The 25649-nt window shown below is 36.1% G+C and overlaps 7 protein-coding genes across 14 annotated transcripts; 4 read left to right on the plus strand and 3 right to left on the minus strand.

Moving 5' to 3' along the window:
• On the plus strand, nucleotides 235–2785 carry LOC109715146. Of its 2 annotated transcripts, none has more exons than XM_020239995.1 (5): nucleotides 235–569; nucleotides 1486–1565; nucleotides 1763–1818; nucleotides 1921–2011; nucleotides 2432–2785. In XM_020239995.1, exons 1-5 carry the CDS (start codon nucleotides 359–361, stop codon nucleotides 2456–2458), a joined length of 465 nt encoding a protein of 154 aa, XP_020095584.1. In that variant the 5' UTR covers nucleotides 235–358; the 3' UTR covers nucleotides 2459–2785. The 2 variants fall into 2 exon arrangements, with proteins under 2 accessions (XP_020095584.1, XP_020095585.1); XM_020239996.1 differs by having other exon boundaries at nucleotides 237–569; nucleotides 1489–1565.
• Nucleotides 2685–3740, minus strand: LOC109715142 (psbQ-like protein 3, chloroplastic). Its single transcript, XM_020239988.1, has 2 exons — nucleotides 3243–3740; nucleotides 2685–2940 (listed from the first exon to the last, which is right to left on the minus strand). The coding sequence occupies exons 1-2, from the start codon at nucleotides 3720–3722 to the stop codon at nucleotides 2845–2847; spliced, it is 576 nt and encodes a 191-aa protein (XP_020095577.1). The 5' UTR covers nucleotides 3723–3740; the 3' UTR covers nucleotides 2685–2844.
• Nucleotides 4965–5676, plus strand: LOC109714817 (putative F-box protein At4g22420). Its single transcript, XM_020239524.1, has 2 exons — nucleotides 4965–5509; nucleotides 5620–5676. Exons 1-2 carry the CDS (start codon nucleotides 5105–5107, stop codon nucleotides 5674–5676), a joined length of 462 nt encoding a protein of 153 aa, XP_020095113.1. The 5' UTR covers nucleotides 4965–5104.
• On the plus strand, nucleotides 6166–9214 carry LOC109715145 (trihelix transcription factor GTL1-like). Of its 5 annotated transcripts, none has more exons than XM_020239990.1 (5): nucleotides 6166–6528; nucleotides 7444–7523; nucleotides 7702–7757; nucleotides 7861–7951; nucleotides 9104–9214. In XM_020239990.1, the coding sequence occupies exons 1-5, from the start codon at nucleotides 6309–6311 to the stop codon at nucleotides 9167–9169; spliced, it is 513 nt and encodes a 170-aa protein (XP_020095579.1). In that variant the 5' UTR covers nucleotides 6166–6308; the 3' UTR covers nucleotides 9170–9214. The 5 variants fall into 5 exon arrangements, 4 of the variants coding, with proteins under 4 accessions (XP_020095579.1, XP_020095580.1, XP_020095581.1 ...); XM_020239991.1 differs by having other exon boundaries at nucleotides 7447–7523; XM_020239992.1 differs by lacking the exon at nucleotides 9104–9214 and adding an exon at nucleotides 8372–8721.
• Nucleotides 8499–9674, minus strand: LOC109715143 (psbQ-like protein 3, chloroplastic). The gene is made up of 2 exons (XM_020239989.1): nucleotides 9191–9674; nucleotides 8499–8876 (listed from the first exon to the last, which is right to left on the minus strand). Exons 1-2 carry the CDS (start codon nucleotides 9659–9661, stop codon nucleotides 8781–8783), a joined length of 567 nt encoding a protein of 188 aa, XP_020095578.1. The 5' UTR covers nucleotides 9662–9674; the 3' UTR covers nucleotides 8499–8780.
• Nucleotides 10999–19907, plus strand: LOC109714818 (U4/U6.U5 tri-snRNP-associated protein 2-like). Its single transcript, XM_020239525.1, has 10 exons — nucleotides 10999–11364; nucleotides 11429–11590; nucleotides 12999–13243; nucleotides 14082–14166; nucleotides 15149–15334; nucleotides 15695–15865; nucleotides 16214–16429; nucleotides 17034–17205; nucleotides 17674–17845; nucleotides 19565–19907. Exons 1-10 carry the CDS (start codon nucleotides 10999–11001, stop codon nucleotides 19656–19658), a joined length of 1869 nt encoding a protein of 622 aa, XP_020095114.1. The 3' UTR covers nucleotides 19659–19907.
• Nucleotides 20503–23762, minus strand: LOC109714929 (photosynthetic NDH subunit of lumenal location 3, chloroplastic-like). Of its 3 annotated transcripts, none has more exons than XM_020239681.1 (3): nucleotides 23626–23762; nucleotides 22176–22472; nucleotides 20503–20904 (listed from the first exon to the last, which is right to left on the minus strand). In XM_020239681.1, exons 2-3 carry the CDS (start codon nucleotides 22434–22436, stop codon nucleotides 20797–20799), a joined length of 369 nt encoding a protein of 122 aa, XP_020095270.1. In that variant the 5' UTR covers nucleotides 22437–22472; nucleotides 23626–23762; the 3' UTR covers nucleotides 20503–20796. The 3 variants fall into 3 exon arrangements, with proteins under 3 accessions (XP_020095270.1, XP_020095272.1, XP_020095271.1); XM_020239683.1 differs by having other exon boundaries at nucleotides 22176–22468; nucleotides 23626–23745; XM_020239682.1 differs by lacking the exon at nucleotides 23626–23762 and adding an exon at nucleotides 22630–22663.

Below are 25649 nucleotides of genomic sequence, written 5' to 3' on the forward strand. Positions count from 1 at the left end.
GTGAGACTTAGGAGTGGGAAATGCTCTGTTCTTCATGAGTAGGGGATGATGCCCTGTCCTTACAATTTTATTATTAAAATAGATTTAGTTATTGAATTATTTAATTAATAATTAGACTAATAAAATTACATGAAAAATATAAAAATATAAATTAAATTTTATTATTAAAATATTTTTATATCCGCAGTGTGAGTGTGTTTCACTCGTGTGTGTATATAAATTCGGACTTCTTGGAGTTCTTCTCCGTCTCACGTTCTCTTCCCTCTCCCCTCTCTCTCTCTCTCTCTCTCTCTCTCTCTCTCCTCTCTAAACCACTCGAAGCTAGGGTTTCGCCAAGGTGATCTCGCTCCCCCCGGCCATGGAGGAGGCCCCGAGGAAGACGAAACCGGAGGAGGAATCCTCTCCTACAGAGGATGGATCGCCTCTCGCACCGGAGCCGAAGAGGCAGCGGATCTCCGGCGAGGAGGATGACGGCGGCGGCGCCGGAGGAGGAGGAGGAGGAGGGGCGGAGGAGGAGGAGGATATGCAATGGGAAGCTACGGCTCCTAATGCGACTAAGGATTTCACTGGTTGGTGGATTATTCTCTTGTTGAGTTATTAGTTGATTCGGCATCTTCTTAGATCAAGCGTGGCAATGGTGTCAGATTCATATTTTGACCGAACTTCTTGTTTGTTTTCTCTATTCATTTTGACTTTTAGCTCAAGATCATTACTTGTAACTCTTCCTTTTGAATTCACTTTTATACAAGTGTATGCATCCACTAGGTACGATCAGTAGTGTCGCGTTATGGCAAATTGTAGAAATTTGAAGTCATACAAATTGACTATGTGATAGTTTCAGTAAATGATAAGTTTGTTTCCTTTCTTGAGAAATTATGAAAAGCTTGCTCGTTATTGTTTGCCAAACTTATGTCCTCTTAAAAGAAAACATGAATTTGACCTTCTAAGGATTTCTTTTGTATCGCACAATAGAATTTTCCACCTTGTTCAGATCACCAAAATGATGAGATTTTCACCGAAACAAGTTTCTAGTGTTTTGTTCGATGAGACTGGCGTATTTTTCATGTTTCTACCTTCTTGGAAGTCAAATCTCATCTCCTGTAGATTCTTGATTGTTTGTGAATTATTTTAATCAATTGGATAAACCTCTTTTTGTTTTTTTTTTGTTTTTTTTCTTTTGGATCTCTTTGGTATTCATTAGAGCATTTCTATAACTTCTTCATTTCTTTTTACAAGTTTCAGTTCTTTTTATCTACAAAAGGACAGAACCATGGCACTCCTTTTAGAAGATTTAGTTTCACATATTTTACAGACTGTTTGTCCTAGTATATTTGTTTTGCTGCTTAATTTACCATATTGTTTAGCAAATTAGTCTTAATTCATAATCAATGATTTCTGATTGATGTTGTGTTTCTTATTGACTTGTAATTTTTTTTCCTTTTCCTACCAAGTATTGTCTTTTGATTTGTCTTTTGATGTCACCAGCAGTTAAAGCAATAGAGCAAAATTTGAAAACAAACAGCGAACATCTTGCCCTGCTTGAAGCAAATTTTGGGCCAGCCAAGGTAGGCTTCTTTGATTTGTCTTAGAGACTTTTTTATAAACTATATCTGTTACTGTTTTTTTTTTCTTTTTTTTTTTCCAAATTTGTCAAATGTTCCTTCACCTCTAAAGTTTTTCTGCATTGGATGCATGAGTTTCACTAGCAAGAGTGCATGTAGTTCATTGTTTTCATTTGAATCTGTTCATTTCTCATATACAGGATTACAAAAAGTTCATCTCTGCACTCAATAAGGGCAACCAAGATGTTTTACGTGGGTAAAGCATCATTCTGAAACTTACACACTCAAATTGGGACTACTTACTCTTTTAGTGGGTTTTAATCTAGTTATCTAAAAAACATTTTTTTTCATTAAACAGTTTGAGTCAATTGATTGAGAATTGCGAGATGATGCTGGATGGCTTGATTGATGAAGAACCAGTTAATTCCTCATTACCTGATGATGCAGAGGTAAACTTCTAGTAGCCCCCTGGTTTAATACCTGCAATGCTGGGAATTTCGACTTAATGTATGTATCCTTGCATTATCAAAACCAGTTTAGCTTTATTGAAAATTCAAACATGCTCGGAAGGGTCAAAAACTATGAATCTTTCAGGCTTATATTATGTTTAAAAAGGAGGCGCAGCCCTTAGGTGTGCGACCTCCCTGCAGCGTGTGCTCTGGGAGCCTAGTCTCCAACGGCCCAATGCGCTTTGATGTGCCTTGGGCATTTTCAAACACCGGGCTTAGATAAGCGCAATTGATTGTTTCGAACTAACTTTGGACCAGCAAAAACATTGTCAAAATCGTTGTTTTATTCTAAAGTGCTAATAAGTTTATTTTCACTTTATCTTGATCCCATTTTGCATTTTTCTATGGTTTCTTTGGAAGGTTGACTCACCCAACAACGGTCAATAACAAGCTGCTGCAGTCTGAGAAGAAATGGGGATCTGTAGATACACAGCCACTTTGCGTAAATACCAACAAAAGTGGTGTAAAAGCCTCAATACCAAATACCGATTTTCCTTTCAACTCTATAATTAGTCAATTACGTCTTACATAATATGAGTTACATCATGGTTCGCAGATTTGAGGGTTTTTTTTTCTTTTCTTAATGTGTAGTAGCATCTAAACTTGAGAAAGATTAGTGATACAGAGCAAGTGCTCCGTAAGTAGCTATCAAAAATTGTACAGGAAGAAGAGAAACAAAATTTACACAGGCCGGCTGGTTTCTTTCTTTCTTTCTTTCTTTGGTTGATTTCCTCCTTTATTCTTTGGTTGAATTCAAAAAGAATTTGATCTTCTCATATTCTCTCGAAGATCTCATCTAGAGTTGCTGCAATGTTATTGTAGCATTCGTGCACTCGCTTCTTGTCTTTGTCCCTCGCCGCATAATCTAGCTGCAATGTGAATAAATGTAAATGAAAATCACTTGAATTCTTCTTGACAGAACCTGTGGACGCTTCTTTTGCCATCTGTAAACGGATCCTCAGACTTGCATTTTCTTTTTTGCATTTGACTTCTTCGATTAGCGCATTGTCTGATAACAATTTCTGACAGAATATACTGAAACTTAAGTACTAGCTTTTATTACAGAAGTTGAGGGGTTTGTTGGATGTGTTTACACTTTTCCTAATTCATACAGTGTTCAGAGAGAATAGAACACTGGAATGAGGAATAATTGAAATGTAAGTTAACTTACATCAGACACACTGTTGAAGAGATTGGAGTAGAGCTGCCGCAGCCGAGGCCTGAGGCTTCCGGGCTTCGATTGGATTATCGTATACAAATCTTGCTTCAAGTACAGTGAGCTCTCGCGAAGCGCGAGCTGCGCTGCTCTCCATGACTCTGTATCCAAAAGCGCTTTTATTCCCAGCAGATCTCGCGCGTGTGCTCTTATAGCAACTTCTGCTTCTTCTGGTGTCTGGTCAGGAGTCGTGATGCGGAACTCGACAGCAGAAGCACCTTTCAGAGATGAGAAGAGCTCCTGATGAAGCAGGACAGCAGAAGCAAAAGCTGCTGCTTCTTCGGCTAGTTTTCTTCTGCTGAAGAGATTCTTTTGCTTTTTGGTGATGCACTTCGTCGGTTCGGAAGTGCTTTTGTGAGAAGCAGAGGGGGCAAAAATTGTTGGAGGTTTTGAGAAGTGCAATGCAAAGGTAGAGGCCATATGACCCATATCCATATCTATTTGATTGATGAGTACTCAGTGAATGGTCATACGCCATGTAGCACTGCGTTGCATTATACGGATAAGGAGAAATTGTTGCGTGGGTTTGGTGCACCAAGTATCCCACTGGCCCCAATAATCTATGGATAATGAAGAATTATTATTAGAATATATTAGTCCTCATATATTCAAATAATACTTCTTACTTATGTTATGTGTTACTAGAAATTAACATCTTTGTAAACAACTTTTTATAATCGTTATCTTGAGTTTTTTTGTAGATTTGTTTAAGATCAGATTTGAATGTCAAAATAAAATATTCAAATTAATTGATTTGGTGTAAACATTTTCTTTTGCGATTGGATGTTAGTAATTTGACTTTTTAAAAGGAAAAAACTATGTGGGCACTCAAAAATTAGTATATATCTTACTTACCTCTCCGCGAGTGGAGAATCATTTATCACATAATGTGCCTTATAAAGTAAACTTTATTTTTCGATGGAATGGGTGTAAAGTTTACACACACTTTTAGGTGTATATCTAGTATTGCTCGTAAAATATATTAAGATTTTTGAAATGAACATATAAATACTATGCATGAGTATTTACTCAATTTCACATTTTTGTGGAGGACATGTGTGCTAGAAATTCAATTTGAAACAATTTTATTGAGCTTTTCTAAAAACTGCACACACAAATAATAATTGATAACAATAATAATAATAATAATAATAATAATAATAATGAGCTGTGAATAGCAGTTGATGCAGTGCACTGGGTGCAGGTGATTTTCTGATTGAGGCTCTCTTTTTTCCTCTCTACTTTTGCGTGCCTCTCCAATCAAGCTCCCTATTCGCGAGCAGCTCATGTTTACTTTGAAATAAGATCGTGATCGATTATTTGTTCAATAAATAAGGTAAATGTCAGCTAAATTTTAATTTAAAATCCTAGTGAGCCGAACACATATATATATTTATTTTACTATTTGAATTGTAGGCTAATTCAAATGTAAATAAATTTATTTTTTGTGAATTTTAATTATTAGATTAAGAGTCTAATATTTTTTAACTTTTCGTTTTGTAATAGGACTAAAATATGGAGCTAAATATTTTAGCTCGATATTTTTTAATGATTTGGCTCGTATTTGGGTCGTTCAATGAATACCCCAACACGAATTTAGCCCAACACGAATTTAGCCCAGCTCGGCCTAATCCACGTTCCAACTCGTACTCTTTAACTGGGATGGGAACTTGTCCAAATTCCTGTCCGTTTCGCTCCTCTTCCCTCTCCGTCTCTCGCTTTCCTCGTCTCACTCCTCTTCCCCCTCCCTCTCTCTATCTTCTCCCAAAACCACTCGAAGCTAGGGTTTCGGCGAAGTGATCTCGCTCACCGCAGCTATGGAGGAGGCCCCGAGGAAGAGGAAGCCGGAGGAGGAGTCCTCCCCTGAAGAGGATGAATCGCCTCTCGCATCGGAGCCGAAGAGGCGGCGGATCTCCGGCGACGGAGGCGGAGGAGGAGGGGAGGCGGCGGAGAAGGGGAACGGGGGGTCGCTTCTAGGGCTGGCGGATTATAAGGATGATGAGGATGAAGAAGAGGGAGAGGAGAGGGAGAGGGAGCCGAATGGTCGGCGGAGGGGGGAGGAGGAGGAGGAGGAGGAGGAGGAGGATAGAGGTCGAGCTGATGAGGAGGAGGAAGACGAAGAGGAAGAGGAAGATGATGAGCCGCGGGTGGCGCCGGCGAGGAGGCAGAGGCATGTGGAGGTGCGGAGGGATTGCCCTTACCTAGACACTGTTAATCGCCAGGTTATACTCTCTCTCTCTCTCTCTCTCTCTCTCTCTCTCTCTCTCTCTCTCTCTACAGCTAGAAGCAGAATCAAAAGCTTCACAGATGAGGCTCTTGTTTTTGGGCCCAGAATGTTGAACTACGCTTCCTACTAAAGAATTCCAATAAACAACATGGAATGTGTTGAGCCTAAAAATATTCACACACTGTTTTATAGTGACTTAGGGGGCGTTTGGATTAATGGGGTTTCCGTAAATCAAATTCGTTAAGAATCGAGATATTAGTTTTGTCATCCATCATGAAGACAGAGAAGATCCGGTAGCTAATCATTTGCTTAAATTTTCAGAAACAAATTCTCTTTGAAATAGTCTGAAGTCATCTTTACAACTAGACGGTGAATTTCCCTACATTATGCTTGTTGTTTGCAAGACCAATATTTTTACTATCATCAAATTTGATTTTCAACCGAACTACAAGTACGATAANGAAATGATCTGTTCTTCATGCGTAGGGGATGATGCCCTGTCCTTACAATTTTATTATTAAAATAGACTTAGTTATTGAATTATTTAATTAATAATTAGACTAAAAAAATTACATGAAAATATAAAAATATAAATTAAATTTTTTTATTAAAATATTTTTATATCCGCAGTGTGAGTGTGTCTCACTCTTGTGTGTATATAAATTCGGACTTCTTGCAGTTCTTCTCCGTCTCGCTTCTCTTCCCCCTCTCTCTCTCTCTCTCTCTCTCTCTCTCTCTCTCTCTAAACCACTCGAAGCTAGGGTTTCGCCAAGGTGATCTCGCTCCCCCCAGCCATGGAGGAGGCCCCGCGGAAGACGAAACCGGAGGAGGAATCCTCTCCTACAGAGGATGGATCGCCTCTCCCACCGGAGCCGAAGAGGCAGCGGATCTCCGGCGAGGAGGAGGACGGCGGCGGCGGCGGCGGCGGAGGAGGAGGAGGAGGAGGAGGGGCGGAGGAGGAGGAGGATATGCAATGGGAAGCTACGGCTCCTAATGCGACTAAGGATTTCACTGGTTGGTGGATTATTCTCTTGTTGAGTTATTAGTTGATTCGGCATCTTCTTAGATCAAGCGTGGCAATGGTGTCAGATTCATATTTTGACCGAACTTCTTGTTTGTTTTCTCTATTCATTTTGACTTTTAGCTCAAGATCATTACTTGTAACTCTTCCTTTTGAATTCACTTTTATACAAGTGTATGCATCCACTAGGTACGATCAGTAGTGTCGCGTTATGGCAAATTGTAGAAATTTGAAGTCATACAAATTGACTATGTGATAGTTTCAGTAAATGATAAGTTTGTTTCCTTTCTTGAGAAATTATGAAAAGCTTGCTCGTTATTGTTTGCCAAACTTATGTCCTCTTAAAAGAAAACATGAATTTGACCTTCTAAGGATTTCTTTTGTATCGCACAATAGAATTTTCCACCTTGTTCAGATCACCAAAATGATGAGATTTTCACCGAAACAAGTTTCTAGTGTTTTGTTCGATGAGACTGGCGTATTTTTCATGTTTCTACCTTCTTGGAAGTCAAATCTCATCTCCTGTAGATTCTTGATTGTTTGTGAATTATTTTAATCAATTGGATAAACCTCTTTTTGTTTTTTTTTTGTTTTTTTTCTTTTGGATCTCTTTGGTATTCATTAGAGCATTTCTATAACTTCTTCATTTCTTTTTACAAGTTTCAGTTCTTTTTATCTACAAAAGGACAGAACCATGGCACTCCTTTTAGAAGATTTAGTTTCACATATTTTACAGACTGTTTGTCCTAGTATATTTGTTTTGCTGCTTAATTTACCATATTGTTTAGCAATTAGTCTTAATTCATAATCAATGATTTCTGATTGATGTTGTGTTTCTTATTGACTTGTAATTTTTTTTCCTTTTCCTGCCAAGTATTGTCTTTTGATTTGTCTTTTGATGTCACCAGCAGTTAAAGCAATAGAGCAAAATTTGAAAACAAACAGCAAACATCTTGCCCTGCTTAAAGCAAATTTTGGGCAAGACAAGGTAGGCTTCTTTGATTTGTCTTACAGACTTTTTTTTATAAACTATATCTGTTACTGCTTTTTTTTTTCTTTTTTTTTTTCCAATTTATCAAATGTTCCTTCACCTCTATAGTTTTTTCTGCCTTGGAGTGCATGTAGTTCATGGTTTTCATTCGAATCTGTTCATTTCTCATATACGGGGTTACAAAAAATTCATCTCTGCACTCAAGAAATGCAACCAAGATGTTTTTAATATGTAAAGCATCATTCTGAAACTTACACACTCAAATTGGGACTACTTACTCTTTTAGTGGGTTTCAATCTAGTTATCTTAAAAAAACATTTCTTTCATTAAACAGTTTGAATCAATTGATTGAGAATTGCGAGATGATGCTGCATGGCTTGAGCGATGAAGAGCCAGTTAATTCCTCATTACCTGATGATGCAGAGGTAAACTTCTAGTAGCTCCCTGGTTTAATACCTGCAATGCTGGGAATTTCAACTTAATGTATGTATCCTTGCATTATCAAAACCAGTTTAGCTTTATCGAAAATTCAAACATGCTTGGAAGGGTCAAAAACTATGAATCTTTCAGGCTTATACAATGTTTAAAAAGGAGGCGCAGCCCCTAGGCATGCGACCTCACCTCAGCGTGTGCTTTGGGAGCCTAGGCTCCGACGGCCCAATGCGCCTTGATGTGCCTTGGGCATTTTCAAACACCGGGCTTATATAAGCGCAATTGATTTTTTCAAACTAATTTTGGACCAACAAAAACATTGTCAAAATCATTGTTTAATTCTAAAGTGTCAATCAGTTTATTTTCACTTTATCTTGATCCCATTTTGCATTTTCCTATCTTTTCTTTGGAATGCTGACTCACCCAACAACGGTCAATAGCAAGCTGCTGCAGTCTGAGAAGAAATGGGGATCTGTAGATACACAACCACTTTGCGTAAATACCAACAAAAGTGGTGTAAAAGCCTCAACACTGAATACCGATTTTCTTTTCGACTCTATAATTAGTCAATTACGTCTTACATAATATGAGTTACATCATAGTTCGCAGATCTGAGGGTTTTTTTTTCTTTTCTTAATGTGTAGTAGCATCTAAACTTGAGAAAGATTAGTGATACAGAGCAAGTGCTCCGTAAGTAGCTATCAAAAATTGTACAGGAAGAAGAGAAACAAAATTTACACAGGCCGGCTGGTTTCTTTCTTTCTTTCTTTGGTTGATTTCCTCCTTTATTCTTTGGTTGAATTCAAAAAGAATTTGATCTTCTCATATTCTCTCGAAGATCTCATCTAGAGTTGCTGCAATGTTATTGTAGCATTCGTGCACTCGCTTCTTGTCTTTGTCCCTCGCCGCATAATCTAGCTGCAATGTGAATAAATGTAAATGAAAATCACTTGAATTCTTCTTGACAGAACCTGTGGACACTTCTTTTGCCATCTGTAAACAGATCCTCAGACTTGCATTTTCTTTTTTGCATTTGACTTCTTCAATTAACGCATTGTCTGATAACAATTTCTGACAGAATATACTGAAACTTAAGTACTAGCTTTTATTACAGAAGTTGAGGGGTTTGTTGGATGTGTTTACAGTTTTCCTCATTCCGATCATGCTGTACAGAGTGTTCAGAGAGAATAGAACACTGGAATGAGGAATAAATGAAATGTAAGTTAACTTACATCAGACACACTGTTGAAGAGATTGGAGTAGAGCTGCCGCAGCCGAGGCCTGAGGCTTCCGGGCTTCGATTGGATTATCGTGTACAAATCTTGCTTCAAGTACAGCGAGCTCTCGCGAAGCGCGTGCTGCGCTGCTCTCCATGACTCTGTATCCAAAAGCGCTTTTATTCCCAGCAGATCTCGCGCGTGTGCTCTTATAGCAGCTTCTGCTTCTTCTGGTGTCTGGTCAGGAGTCGTGATGCGGAACTCGACAGCAGAAGCACTTTTCGGAGATGAGAAGAGCTCCTGATGGAGCAGGACAGCAGAAGCAAAAGCTGCTGCTTCTTCGGCCAGTTTTCTTCTGCTGAAGAGATTCTTTCGCTTTTTGGTGATGCACTTCGTCGGTTCGGAAGTGCTTTTGTGAGAAGCAGAGGGGGCAAAAATTGTTGGAGGTTTTGAGAAGTGCAATGCAAAGGTAGAGGCCATATCCATATCTTATTTGATTGATGAGTACTCAGTGAATGGTCGTACGCCATGTAGCACTGCGTTACATTATACCGATAAGGAGAAATTGTTGCGTAGGTTTGGTGCACCAAGTATCCCACTGGCCCCAATAATCTATGGATAATGAAGAATTATTATTAGAATATATTAGTCCTCATATATTCAAATAATACTTCTTACTTATGTTATGTGTTACTAGAAATTAACATCTTTGTAAACAACCTTTTATAATGGTTATCCCGAGTTTTGTGTAGATTTGTTTAAGATCAGATTTGAATGTCAAAATAAAATATTCAAATTAATTGATTTGGTGTAAACATTTTCTTTTGCGATTGGATGTTAGTAATTTGACTTTTTAAAAGGAAAAAGCTATGTGCGCGCTCAAAAATTAGTATATATCTTACTTCTTACCTCTCCGCGAGTGGAGAATCATTTATCACATAATGTGCCTTATAAAGTAAATTTTATTTTTCAATGGAATGGGTGTAAAGTTTACACACACTTTTAGGTGTATACCTAGTATTGCTTGTAAAATATATTAAGATTTTTGAAATGAACATATAAATACTTTGCATGAGTATTTACTCAATTTCACATTTTTGTGGAGGACGTGTGTGCTAGAAATTCAATTTGAAACAATTTTATTGAGCTTTTCTAAAAACTGCACACACAAATAATAATTGATGACAATAATAATAATAATAATAATAATAATAATAATGAGCTGTGAATAGCAGTTGATGCAGTGCACTGGGTGCAGGTGATTTTCTGATTGAGGCTCTCTTTTTTCCTCTCTACTTTTGCGTGCCTCTCCAATCAAGCTCCTCATTCGCGAGCAGCTCATGTTTAATTTGAAATAAGATGGTGATCGATTATTTGTTCAATAAATAAGGTAAATGTCAGCTAAATTTTAATTTAAAATCCTAGTGAGCCGAACACGAACTGTATTTTTCTCACTCATAGTTGGCTCGATATAATTACAATATATATATATATATATTACTATTTGAATTGTAGGCTAATTCAAATATTAGATTAAGAGTCTAATATTTTTTAACTTTTCGTTTTGTAATAGGACTAAAATATGGAGCTAAATATTTTAGCTCGATATTTTTTAATGATTTGGCTCGTATTTGGCTCGTTCAATGAATAAGCCAACACGAATTTAGCCCAACACGAATTTAGCCCAGCTCGGCCTAATCCACGTTCCAACTCGTACTCTCTCTTTCCTCGTCTCACTCCTCTTCCCCTTCCCTCTCTCTCTCTTTTCTCCCAAAACCACTCGAAGCTAGGGTTTCGGCGAAGTGATCTCGCTCACCCCAGCTATGGAGGAGGCCCCGAGGAAGAGGAAGCCGGAGGAGGAGTCCTCCCCTGAAGAGGATGAATCGCCTCTCGCATCGGAGCCGAAGAGGCGGCGGATCTCCGGCGACGGAGGCGGAGGAGGAGGGGAGGGGGCGGAGAAGGGGAACGGGGGGTCGCTTCTAGGGCTGGCGGATTATAAGGATGATGAGGATGAAGAAGAGGGAGAGGAGAGGGAGAGGGAGCCGAATGGTCGGCGGAGGGGGGAGGAGGAGGAGGATGAGGAGGAGGAGGAGCGGATCTTCGCGTCGGATGGGCCGATCCTCCACGAAGAGGATCAGATGCAGCGCGAGGAGCGGGTGGCGCCGGCGAGGAGGCAGAGGCATGTGGAGGTGCGGAGGGATTGCCCTTACCTAGACACTGTTAATCGCCAGGTTATACTCTCTCTTTCNGGAGGAGGAGGATGAGGAGGAGGAGGAGGATAGAGGTCGAGCTGATGAGGAGGAGGAAGACGAAGAGGAAGAGGAAGATGATGAGCCGCGGGTGGCGCCGGCGAGGAGGCAGAGGCATGTGGAGGTGCGGAGGGATTGCCCTTACCTAGACACTGTTAATCGCCAGGTTATACTCTCTCTTTCTCTCTCTCTCTCTCTCTCTACAGCTAGAAATGCTTCAGACATGTTGGGTTTACTCGTCTGGAGCTTCTATCAAGCTAATCTGCGAAGAGAGCTGCTCATATCTTTTTCCAATAAACAACATGGAATGTGTTGAGCCTAAAAATATTCACACACTGTTTTATAGTGACTTAGGGGGCGTTTGGATTAATTGGGTTTCCGTAAATCAAATTCGTTAATAATCGAGATATTAGTTTTGTCATCCATCATGAAGACAGAGAAGATCCGGTAGCTAATCATTTGCTTAAATTTTCAGAAACAAATTCTCTTTGAAATAGTCTGAAGTCATCTTTACAACTAGACGGTGAATTTCCCTACATTAGGCTTGTTGTTTGCAAGACCAATATTTTTACTATCATCAAATGTGATTTTCAACCGAACTACAAGTACGATAAACCAAACGCCCCCTTAGCTTTAGAGGAAAATGGTTGTTTTATACGTATTAGTGGAATTCAGGTCCATTTCTTGGGCCTATCGAAAAGTCTCAAGCCCAGAAATGGGTTGTGGCGTAGAATTTATTCTTTGGGCCGCCTAACTGCCTTAGCCTTCTTAGACTGCTTCAACATTGATATCTTGCATATTTAATAATGTTAATGTTAAAGCTTGCAACGTGTAATGGCATGCAATATATCATAACTTCCATTTAAGGACGATAGAAGGAAAGCATATTGACCAAAGGAAATGAGAGCTACTTTCTTATACTCGATCTTCATCGTCACAGTCAAATACCTAGGGCTTGTAATGGCCTTCTTGTACTTCCCTCGCATTGTTGAATCAACATGCTTGAAGCTTGTATTCTACGAATGGCTGCAGAGGACTGGAATTTGAGACTTTCAAAGTGGCAACTAACAGATAGTGAAAGGGGATAACCTGCATGTGCACAATACTTTCAAACCCGTTAGAACTTAGGACATAAGGTACACATAATGCAGAGTGGTGAGGCAGATATTATCATTATTTGATTGCCTGCATGGAATATGCAAATAATAGGGATCTACTGCTTGCTTGGCATGTTCCTCCAAATTTTTTTATCGATTGGTAGTCTTTTGGTTTTACTGTCAAGAAGAGGATTTGAACTATGAGAACTAGCATGTTCTTAAAAAAAAAACATGTTTTAACTCTTATATAGAGTGCAGTGGGTGAGCATTTCAGTAATCATCATTTCGCCATCTTTGTTATTATCATGACTGTTATTATTTATATCTATATCTATTAATATTATTGTTGAATGCCACTATTTGATTCCTGGAAATATACAACAAATAGAAATAATGGATCGTCGATAAATAGTTTGTGGGCTACTTGGAAAGTTCTCTTGCGGGTCTGTCTTATATGATTTGTTCATTCTTTTGTAGGTCTTGGATTTTGATTTTGAGAAATTTTGCTCTATCTCCCTGTCAAATTTGAATGTATATGCATGCTTAGTTTGTGGGAAGTACTATCAAGGAAGAGGTCTCAAGTCTCATGCATATACACATAGCCTTGAAGCAGGCCACCATGTTTATATTAATCTCGAGACTGAGAAAGTCTATTGTCTCCCTGATGGATACGAGATTAATGATCCATCATTAGATGATATCCGACACGTTCTAAACCCAAGGTATTGCAGCTGGTTACTTTATGCTTTAGCAGTATTACTTGTATGATTAGCTATATCATGCATTCCTTGCTGGTCAAATATTCAAGTCCATGTTTAATGTATTCCTTCTAGTATATTACTATTTCTAGGTTTAGATCTACATTGATATAACCGGATTGAGATGAACTTTTCCATATTGTCGAATTTATATGTAGATACCTCAAAGTTTAGTTTCTTTTCCTCTTGCAAAATTGGGAAGGAAAAGGAAAAATGAGCTGTTGGTAGAAGATCAAAAGTGTCGTTATTCTTTCTTTATGTGCTTTTCATTGATATTGAAGAGGCAAATTTTTTCAGTAGGCAGTAGAAAAAACTCGTTCTCTTGTAGGGCATGCTGCTTTTAGTACTTTTTTTTAAAGATTAAGGTTGTAAAAATTTTAATCTTCTGCTTCTCATTAGATGAATGGATGTTAGACATTAGACAGAAATAAATAGAAAAGTTACAGGATTTGTTATTACAAGGAAACCTTTATATGAAGTCTCTATATCTACTAAATCCGCTTCTAATATTAAGTACTCTTCTTTTTCTTTTTTTTCAAATGAATACTTTTCTTCATGATATTAAAATTATGATTTCAAAAAATTGTGGTTTGAGCATTGTTAATCTCTCAAAGCTTGTCATAGTAGCATGAGGAGTATACTACTTTCCCCTTTAAATGGCTGTTTGGAACCATATATAATTTTAGTTTGTATATATTTGCATGTGTTTTGCTGCTATCTCTCTCGTTTATACATCATTTCCATTTTACATTAGAATTTTTAATCTATTCTGCTAACTAAATTATTTTATTTTCATGTGCAGATTCTCTAAAGAACAAGTTCTACATCTTGATGAAAATAGGCAATGGTCAAGAGCACTTGACGGCTCCAATTATCTCCCTGGAATGGTAAATTTCCATGCAAATTTCTCACTGCACACACGTACATACTCATAGAAAGAATGAAGCTTAAAGTCGTTTCCAGAGAAAAATCTCAATACTTGTGGTTATGCACACTTGTGAAAGTTTGTAAACAATAATTCTATGCCATGGTATGCTTCTGAAAATAGTCGTCCATTGCTTCAAGGTCAGATTATGAAGTAAAAAGCATATAGTGGTAATATATGCTGGATGGAATTTGTTGGGTCTTGCTGTGTTTTTACCCCCTTCAATCAATGATGGAAAATTCAAAGCCAAAATTATTATTAGTACTTTTTTTGTCTTTGTCTAGACCCCTTGCATGTCTTGGGATTATTGATGGCTGATCGTTTTCAAATGAGTATACCAACCAGCAATAAAGTTACTTAACCAACTAGTTTCATAGGCTTCATGACAATCCCTAATTTGTCTCTATTTATTGTGCCAAGAATTTTTTTAACAATGTTCACTCACAAATTGAATTTCTTATCAATTTAATGAAAGTTGATGACTTGGCAACCGGTTGAAAGATAGGCTGAGCATTAACCTTTGCTGTCGATAAATGTAATTGCATCACAATTCTTTTTCGGTTATTATGTTTAGACTGTCATCTTGATTATCTACATGGATTATTTAATTAGAAAGCAAAAACAGCCTTACCAATATGTCTATCTACTCGCGTTGACATGAGATCATTACTTTTTGAAGCACATACAAGTACCGATTATATGGCAGTTCGTAGGAACTCATGAAGAAATTATAAATTCTGCAGCTGTGCTACTCATAAAATAATACGTAGAAATTGGAACTAACATATGTATTGCTGTATGATTGTGTTGTGTTTTTAGTAGTTCAACTCCTGGAACAGTTAATTTGTTTCAAAACCATCCAGGAAGAATGTGCTTTATGTCAATCCCAGGATCGTTCAATAATAATCTTTTCTTTTTCTTGTTCTTTTTTTTTAAATTTTCAGGTTGGTCTTAATAACATTAAGGAGACTGATTTTGTCAACGTTACAATTCAATCCTTGATGAGAGTTGCTCCTTTGAGAAACTTCTTTCTTATTCCTGAAAACTATCAACATAGCAAGTCCCCCCTTGTTCATCGTTTTGGAGAACTGACTCGCAAGATTTGGCATGCAAGAAACTTCAAGGGGCAGGTTGGCTTTTCCAGCTCTTAGTTAACTACCTATAACGCACATTTGGTGCCAAGTTTTGGATTACATAGGATAAGAAGAGCGGTTGATGTTGGATGGAGAGAGGGTTCGCTGACTTGGAGGCGTCAAGGATCACAATAGGTGGGGGTCAGTCCAGTGGGTACAACAGTTTTTTGCCACTTCCAACTGCCTCCAAGTTGCTATATCTTCTTACCAACATCGCTTTATCATTTTATACGGGTCCAATCCAAATCCTGGCTTTATCATTTTATACGGGTCCAATCCAAATCCTGGCTGCCAAATGGGCATCTCGAGATATGCAACAGATTCATTTCTTTTGGTCGTAACTCTGTCTGTCTTCAGGTCAGTCCACATGAGTTCCTGCAGGCAGTTATGAAGGCAAGTGATAAGAGGTTTCAAATTGGTGTACAATCTGATCCTGTGGAGTTCATGTCCTGGCTTTTGAATACACTGCATGCAAAATTAAGGAGCTCGAAGAAGAAAAATAAGAGCATTATACATGACTGCTTTCAGGTTTCAGTTGCACAACTTTTTCTTTTCCTGTGGTTATTATGTATATATCCTACAAAATTTCCTATTTACATAGTTAACTCCTATAAAATCTGAATTTCCTCATATACCTCTTGAAAGAGCATTTTCTTGCAAAAAATTTCATCTCCAATTCATTGGAGAGAGTTGGCTTAGTGTTGGAAAATGTTTCTAAGGGGTACTTTAGTAAGTACAAGGGTGTCTATGTAAGCAACAATGATTGTGAAGGGCAAATAGGAAAGATTCAAATTTTGTGAGGACATATATGTGAAAAACTCTTTTTTTGGATCACTGTCGTCCTGTATCATACAAATAATGGAAGGATTGTGGCAGGGGGAACTTGAAGTTATCAAGGAAATCCAGAAAAGACCTCTTCCGGAAAAGAAAGAGAATGGTGAAGAGGAGAACAATGGAGCTGTTTCAGAGGGTGGAGCAACAAATGGGAACGTTGTGACAGAGGTGTCTAGAGTGCCATTTTTGATGCTCGGCCTTGACTTGCCTCCTCCCCCTCTTTTCAAAGATGCGATGGAGAAAAATATTATTCCTCAGGTATGTTCAGGATGTTCCAAATAAGATTTTTCACTATTTTTCATGTTGAAACTGTTTTAAGGCTGCGCAGAGTACGTTCTAATTCTGTTTTTATGTAGTTATTCACTTTATAACTAGCATCTAATTTGTCCTTATCTGTTAAATGTCTCTGTTCATCTTAGCAACAATGAAATATCAGAACCCGAAAATAGCTGGATTGAAGGCACTGAAAAAACTGTGTTAACTTAGAAAGTTCAGGGAGTTAAAAGTTGGTTTTAGATTTTACATATGCATCACTATAACTTCTTAGTTTCAGATATTTCACTCAAATATAATTATTATTTGCAAATAAGGCCTGTAAAACGGCCATCTACAGCTTATCTTATTTGCTGTATCATTGTTGCAACTGGGATAGAAAATATGAATGTTGTTGAATAAATATGCAGATTATTCCTTTCTAGAAGGTTAGTAGAAGGCAGTAGTGATGTTGTTCTTAAATGTTATGTATTACGCTGTATCATGTTCGGAGTTTCCAATTTCCGTAGTTTCTTTTTTTTTTTTTCTAGATCCTCTTCTTTTGTTGCAAGTTGGCATTAAAAATAAATCTCGTTCTTATCTTCGTCAGGTTCCACTTTTCAATATATTGAAGAAGTTTGATGGCGAGACTGTTACAGAGGTAGTGCGGCCATGCATAGCGAGAATGCGGTACCGCGTGACCAAACTACCAAAGTATCTCATCCTTCACATGCGGCGATTTACGAAAAATAATTTTTTCATCGAAAAGAACCCTACTCTCGGTATGCTATGCTCTTTATTTTTCACATGAATTAATTAGGGTAAATTGCACATTTGTTCCTCAACCTATGAGTGAGTGACACTTTGGTCCTCAAACTTTAATTTGTTGTAATTTCTAGCTCGAACTTTCAAAATTATTGCAATCAAGTTGCATAAACTAATTTTGTTGACTAAAGGTGGACGTATCATTGATGTAAAAGTGATATAGCATCTTAATTGTGGACGTATCATCAATCACAATAATGCTACATCACTTTTACATTAGCAACACATTAATATTTAGTCAACTAAGTTGGATTAAACGACTTGATTATAATAACTCTGAATGTTCGAATCAGAAATTGCAGCAAATTAAAGTGATGACCAAATTGTCACCTGACTCACAGTTTGAGGACAAAACGGGCAATTTACCCAATTAATTATACTGTTCTTCTGCTTCTTGAGTTCTGAAATATATTTTCCTTTTCTAGTTAACTTTCCTGTGAAGAATCTGGAACTGAAGGATTATATCCCGTTACCTGTGCCGAAGGAGAATGAGAAGCTGCGCTCAAAATATGATCTCATTGCAAATATTGTTCATGATGGCAAACCCAGTGAAGGGTGCTACAGAGTTTTTGTGCAGCGGAAGTCGGAAGAGCTTTGGTATGTCCCTTTGCCAATTTTAAGTTTTCTTTCTCACTTCTCTACTCATTGTTATTTAACTTAAATGAATAGCTATTGCAACTGTTGAATATGTTCTCTAACAACCTAATCTTTTGGACAAATACAGTAGTTTCATTTAATTTAACATGATACCAAACTCTTAATTATTAAATAGAGAAATAAATAAAATTTCAATGTAAAATCATAAAAAACCAAACAATAAGTCAAATGTTCTAAAAAGCTGTATGTAAACTTTTATGAAAAATTATTATTTGTTTCAATAAATTGTCATTCACATCATTTGAGAGACCAACACTTAAAAAAAAATCTACTATAATAAGAGTCTGGCTTGTGTGCCTTTAGAAGGACGGTGGCAAGTGTTTTCGATGCTGGGATTTTCAAATTGACAATTTGCTTCGTTAGACTTGATTTAGAGTATTGAAAGCATCTAGAAAAGAAATTTAGTGATTTTTCAATATCATTTTTTCTGTGATCGAAAGGGCTAAAAATTAATAGTTGAAAATGAATAACTCACGAAATACTAAAATTTTAGATCCAAGATATTGATCTTGTTTTATATGATATAAAGAATTTTTTATCAAAATTTGACGTGATTTGAATAGTTTTACACCGTTAAACTTGCAAATGGCTCAGCACGACCATTAAAATTTATTGATTTTGGACCCTTCCAATCATTATGTACATGATATTGAAAAATCATGAACTTTATTTTCTAGGTCTTTTAAATACGCTAGATCAAGCCTAATGAAACCGATTGTTGATTCGGAAGTTCTAGCATTGAAAACAACTTGGTAGCTGGAAGTCTGTCTTACTTCAAAAGGCACACCAGCCTAGGTCGTATAATAATATCTAACTAAAAATTATTCATATCAATATTTATAAATAGATTAGGAATAAATAATACCTACTAAAATAAGAAGAGAAATAGTTAGATTATATTAATATAAGGGAAAACTTCAAAAACCCCTATCGTGGTTTCGCACTTTCTCACTTTAGTACCATGTGGTTTAAAGTGTATCAATTTGCCCTCATGCGATTTTGTTTTTATCTTTTCGGCAGCTTTTTTTCTTAATATTTTGCTAAATTATATACAAAAAACTTCAGATATCCACCTAAATTTATCGAATATTTACTTTAGTATCCTTTAATTTTAATTTCATCACTGATTTAAGAGAAAAAATAATAAAATTGATAATAAAAAGAGAAAAACGAAACCAGAGGGGGGCAAGTTGATACACTTTAAACCTCAGGGTACTAAAGTGAGAAAGTGCGAAACCACGGGGGATTTTGAAGTTATCCCTTAATATAAAGATAATTGTATTATTTATATACATTGTTATTAATTAAAGTTATGTATTATGTATATATATACTTGTTAATCAAATAATTTCATTCAACATTATATTTCAATCCCACCTCCAAAAAAGAAAAAATGCATATGGGTTGCATATGTAGTCCAATCCGTATATGACATATGTGGTGCCGTTTATGATCTGAACTGCAAACGCCACTGCATATGTGGCTATATGAACTACTTTTTGGAACATGATAAGAGATTCTATGAAAATAATGTTGTGGCCACTACGATGTGAACGGATTTTTAAAGAATTTTTTAAAGAATGGCGATTGGAAACATGAAGCTCTTTCTCAACTTTATGTATTAGTATTTAATCCTTCTCTTGTTTTTTGGGATCTTAGGTATGAGATGCAGGATCTCCATGTAACAGAGACTCTCCCTCAAATGGTGGCTCTTTCGGAAGCTTACATGCAAATATATGAGCAGCACGAGTGAGAACATCATTCTAAGTTCGCAATTGTTGCACTTCATTTTTTTCTTTCTTTTTGAGAATTTTGTATTTTAAAATAGTTGCACCATATGCTCTAGCCTTTTGAGGAGATTTTTATATATATTTTTTTTAAAAAAAAATTTCCCCCATCAAGGAGTCTCCTTACTAGCTTCATGTTCTTGATTCTCCATGTAAAAAACAAAGGGGGCTTAAATGAGAGATAACTAGCATGGTTAAAAACCTTTTTTTTTTTTTTTTTTTTTTTTCTTTCTAAACTAATTGTTGCTTAGCAGGGTGTTTGGCTTCTTGGAAAATTGTGTAGAACTATTTTGCGAGGAAAAAAGTTTTTTTATAGAATTATTCTTTCGTAGATTTTATTTTCAGGAAAAAAAATTTGAAATATGAAAAGAAGATGTCTCTGCAACAAAATTGCTTTTTCTGAGAACTAATAGTGCGGGAAATATTTTGTCAATTAGATAATTGTTTTCCCAAATTACTTTTCAAAAAATAAACTTCTCCTGTCATAAATTGTTTTCTTTTTTTCTTTTTTTCCTGTTGCCTAAGAATAAAGTTTCGATCATTTCTCTAATTTCTTACTCTTCTAAATACTTTTGGTGCACCTGATTATATATTCAATAGACTTAAAAGAAGCTGACAAAAAACTATGTTAAAAAAAAAAGAAACCCTTTTCTAATCTTTTGTAGTGACTTGGTTTGTCCGTAATTTGGTTGTCAAAATATGAGAATGAATTAATTTAATTGCAGAAGAGATGGAAACAATTAATAATAATGAACATTAACTTTTAAGAAGGATAGCAAAAGCAGTAAAAACTGTGAAAGGCAAATTGTGTACAATTTCAAATAAGATAGTTTTTCCGAATGATAAATATTTACACAGCATCTAATCTCATAAAAAGCTAATTTGTACATATATAATAATATATAATAATATGATGTGCGGCTCACTTCTTTACAGCGCGCAGAGAACCAACCTTCACATTGCTTGAAGTAACCATTAAAAAAAAAAAAAAAGGAAAAAAAAAAGAGAAAAAAAAAAAAAACGGAATTTTGTTTCTGAAAAGCTGCCTCTCATTCTACATCAGTACAATGCAATTTACTAATTCCAAATTACGGATTAGTTCGGCTAATTCGAGGGCACCAGAGCAGCCATCACTTCGTGCAGAGTATGCGCGGTGTCGCTGTAGCAGACCTGCGTCAAAGAAATGCTTCGACTCTTCACCGCGCGATCTAACTGCCATTCAATAATATTAACGCAAAAAACATAGATCGTCAGACGCGTTTTCTAAGGAAACTCGCACAAATTTGAACATTCTCAGAACATTTCAGTAAATTTGCCTGGTGTATATATATATATATACATACATACATCATCAGAATCATCGACTTTGAGAACCATTTTCATATATACATCACAATTTACGGTTCGCATAAAGATGACATTGTGCGAGAAGTTTACTGAAAGATCAGAAACTAACGTGAAGTTAAGAGGGACTACCGACGCATTCGGTTCTTAGTCAAACAGTAAGTCTAAGAAAAACATTTATAATAAACCTTCACTGTCGGACTTAAATTAATCGATGACCTAAGTTAGGTTTGCTGCCTGCAAATTGACCGTCCCGAGTGGCGAACATAAACAATTCAAGCTCCGAAGAAAATAACAATTTTTTGACCAGGACTCTACGAAGCCAAACAAGATTTTCGAGTTGACTTTGCGAGGCTAAGCTCAATTAAGAATTCTTAATTGATTTTGATAGGGCACAACTGCTTTGAATACGAGAATTTTAGAAGCTATAAGCAGGTCCGCGCACGCGGCTCCAAGATGACCTCAACAGGGAGAAGGAACAACAAAGGTCTCTCTAGAACCCTGTCCTTTTGGTTGGAATTCTTAGAAAAATTGGTGGTTTGTGGAGAAAAAAAAACTAGTTTACAGAAAGAAGATCTATGATAAAAGAATCATAATGACAATGATAATATTTTTCTAAAAAAAGAGGAAAACAAATAGTCATAGAATTTTCCTATAATTCTATGGTAATATTTGTTTATTAATTTGGGTAAGAATTTTTGCGACGGCTAATTTTTTTTAGTTAACTATATACATGGCCAAAAAACCTATAATTCTCATAGAATTTGCCTCGACAACTAAATGATCATTTTTTTTCCGACTCTGTAGCTTTGATTAACCTATTTAAGTTTCCGAATCTTGCACTAGAAAAATCATGCATGGGCCAAAAATTCTTATATTTACCGATATAACCACGACGTGGGCCAAAGGATGTTTGCGTCGATAAAAAGAGATTTAGCCTAAAGCTGCAAAAGCATGAAATGTGTGTTGGAGTTGTGAAATTAGGAAAAATCAGTGGATTGTTGTCGCAAGATCCTTTCTAATCACACCTTCTACTTTCATAATGCAACAGTGAGTAATCTCGGAGTTATTATTTTCTTTATAAATGCAAGAAAAGTAAGCAAGGAATTGGGGAGGGAAAGAAGCATAAGCATTACTACCTCCTCCATCAAGTAAAGAAGCTTGTTTCCGAGATCGGCGAGAGCCTTCTTGCGCTCGTCTTTCGCGCTAGAGATCACCTTGCTTAGATCACAATACAGAAAAGCGGCCTTCAATTGGAACTCTTTCCCGATCAAGTCCCACGAACCCTCGTCGTCGCCGTCGTCGTCGTCGTCGACCACCAAATCCTCCTCCATCGACAGCAGGTCGAACGCGCACTTCCTTATTCGATACACGCATCCCTTCAACTCGATGTCCTCCATCCGAATTCGAACCTTTTCCTTCTATTCACTTCCTAGCTGTCCGAAAAGAAGCACAAAAGGCAGCCTCTTTTAATGATCTTCAATTGAAACTTGTATCAACAAAGGTTTATAAGATAACATGTAGTACAACAACAACAACAACAACAACAACAACAAGTTATAAGAAGGAAAGAGGGTAGGAGGGGTAACTTACAATTAGAGTTTATTTAGAAGCAACAAATGTCATGGATATATAGAGGGGGAAAAAGTAGGAGGTGGTGATAATCTAGGCATTGGTGGCCATGAGATTTGTAAGGGAGAATAGGTCAAAAAAAAAAAAAAAAAAAAAAAAAAAACTTAGAAGTGGAGGAAGGGATTATTTTGAGCCTATCCCAATTTGATAAAACTGGGGGGATATTCTTATGCATTGAAATGACACTACTGACCCTTCTTAAATGGGTGATTAATGAAAAAGATGGATTACCCTTTTGAAGGGAAAAAATCATTAATTAAGGAAAGGGACTTATAGTTAGTAGAAAGGGAAAGGATGAACCAAAAAAAAAAAAAAAAACACACTGGAAGAAGAATAATAATAGCTTCAGCTTTAAATTAAAAAAAATGAAATAAATGAGTTTTTAGCTAAACTAAGATCCTGGAAATTGGTGGAAACAAATGAGAATGATCCTGTGGGAAATGAAAGAATGTGTTGCATGTATTCAGAATTTCAGACACAAAGAAGTAGCAAAGCTCTCAACATCAAAAGTTTGATTTTTCTCCTCCAATCTTTCTTTCTTCATAAGTTTGATCCACATGTAATGCTAAATTCATCAAAGGGAATAATTTCTCAAAATTCATGAAACTGAAAAAAAAAAAAAAAGAGAACTTTTTCTTTTTTTGATCATTGACAGCAAATCGATCGAAGTGAAAGATACCCATCTCAGATTTATTTTTTTTGTTCCCCCCCCCCCAAGTTTAAGTTTAATCAACAAAAGTAACAAGTTTCCAATTATAAACACTACAACAAATTTCCATATGAGAGAGAGGGGGAAAAAAAAGAAGTTAATAAGCAAAATTAAAACAAAAAAGAGAGATAGATGAAAGGAGAAGCTCATCTAAGTTTTCCAAAAATCATGAGAAGAAGAAGCAACAAAAATAATAATAATAATAATAATAATAATAATAATAATAATAAAGAAAAAAGGAAACTCACTTTGGCTTTTGCAGAGGATTCTCCAACAAATTTTGCTTTCTCTTTCTTGAGAAGTGTTATTAATGGTTCAAATTTTTTTTTCTTTTTTTTTTTTTTGGTTTTGTTTTGGGGGTAAAAGCTTACCTAATTAGATGGACTAATTAATAATGAAAGGGCTGCATGTACCTTTAAACAACATTTTTTTCCACCATTTTTTATTTTTTTCTTTTGTTTAATTTTTTTTTAAAAAAAAGAGATTTTTTTCCAGTAAACTTATAAAAATAATAATCTCAAATTTTATTGAGATAGGCTGATGTGCTATTAATAGAATTATTATTGAGGTCCCTGTATTACAAACTTATGTTTAATAATTTGAATAACTAATTTAATGATCAATCATTAGATATGATTTATGATGCTTGAAGATTTCTTAAATTAAATCTTAGAAGTTTTCAAAAAACTTTTATCTGTTAAATAAAAATGTTTTAAATCGAAAAAAAATAATAATTTCAATGATTAACGCAGGTGCTTGTTATTCTAGCAATATATTAAAAATCTAAATTTATTAAATTTTTTTTTTTTTAAACTATTTGGATTAATATCTTTGCCCTTAATTTAGATTTTAGACAATTATACTCTATAAAATTCAATAAATTTTATTTGTATAGAACTAATTTTACGAATTATTTAATGTTTTTCAATAGCTTTCGAAACTTGCAATATTTTATAAATAAACTCTCAAAATACTAAAGATCGTATTTATAATATTAAATTTTAATTTTAAGATATTAAAATAAAATATTAAATATGATGAATAAAATATGCGGCTTTCGTTATTGAGAGCTATATAATCTGCACACCAAAAGTCTTGTATTTGATGACGTATAAATTAAATTCTAATTTAATAAAATATAATTTATAATATTAAAAAGTTTGCGCATAAAATATTAGATAGTTTAAAAATTGATCGTCCATGTATCAAATAACCTAGAAAATCAAATAGCCTAAAAAGAACCATTATTTAATTTATATGAAATAGGCGTCTAAAACTTGTATTTCTTAATATGTAGGTATTTAAATTTAATATCTAAAGGGTTAAAATTTTAATTTAAAGGTGCGGTGTATGAAATATACCTGTACACCCGGTGCAGTGAATATGATTCCTCCCGAAAATCGAGGCGGCGAAGATATATGTTCGGAGTGATCGCCGTGGGGGCCACAACAGGTAGATTCTGTGAGGCGCCACTCGATGAACGACACGTCAGCGCGATGCGGGCCCCACGTTTCGTAATGGACGGTTTTGATTGGGGACACGGGCTCCCTCCCTCAACCCCCTTTCACATCACATCTCTCCTTTTTTTTTCTTTTTTTTTTTTTGGGCTTTAATTTCAAGCCGTCCGTTTCGGCCAGGTTAGATATGGACGGTGTGATTCTTGACGCGACAAAATTGGATTTTAGAAAAAAAACAATTACGTTTGGATATATAAATATATAAATATCGAGCCCTCGACCCCATTTGATTTGGACTTAGATTTGACTAAATTAGATTCTAGGATCTTGGCGCGATCAATAATATCTGACTCGATTAATATCTTTTCCGATTAAAACTTCATATGCTTTTTATGGCCGATCAAAGTGTCGCTAATGTACTGGAGATGTTTTTGAGACATGCACGCGAATCATTTATAACTATCGTGGCACTAGCATGGACGAGACCAAAATTTGGCCTCGTGAAATACGCGAGTAGTTTCTGAAACTGTTCTTTTTTTCTTAAACACTAAAGTCGCTGTATGTAAAAGTTCACGAAAAAGTGTTTAAGAGAAAAGTACAGCGAACCGAGTAACAAAAGAGAGATGGTGCAGGGATTAGCCCTACATTTTGCCCTAATTTGTGTTTGTTTTCGGGCTTGATCAATCGGGCCGGATGTTAAAATCATGGACCTGATCCATTTAGTTTGGAAAGGCCCAACTATAATGGTGGATCCTTTATTTTATATGGGCTTTTGTTATCCTTAACTAATTATGGCTTTCACCAAATGTGAGGGT

The sequence above is a fragment of the Ananas comosus genome, linkage group 9, assembly GCF_001540865.1.
Source record: "Ananas comosus cultivar F153 linkage group 9, ASM154086v1, whole genome shotgun sequence".
Lineage (NCBI taxonomy): Eukaryota > Viridiplantae > Streptophyta > Magnoliopsida > Poales > Bromeliaceae > Ananas > Ananas comosus.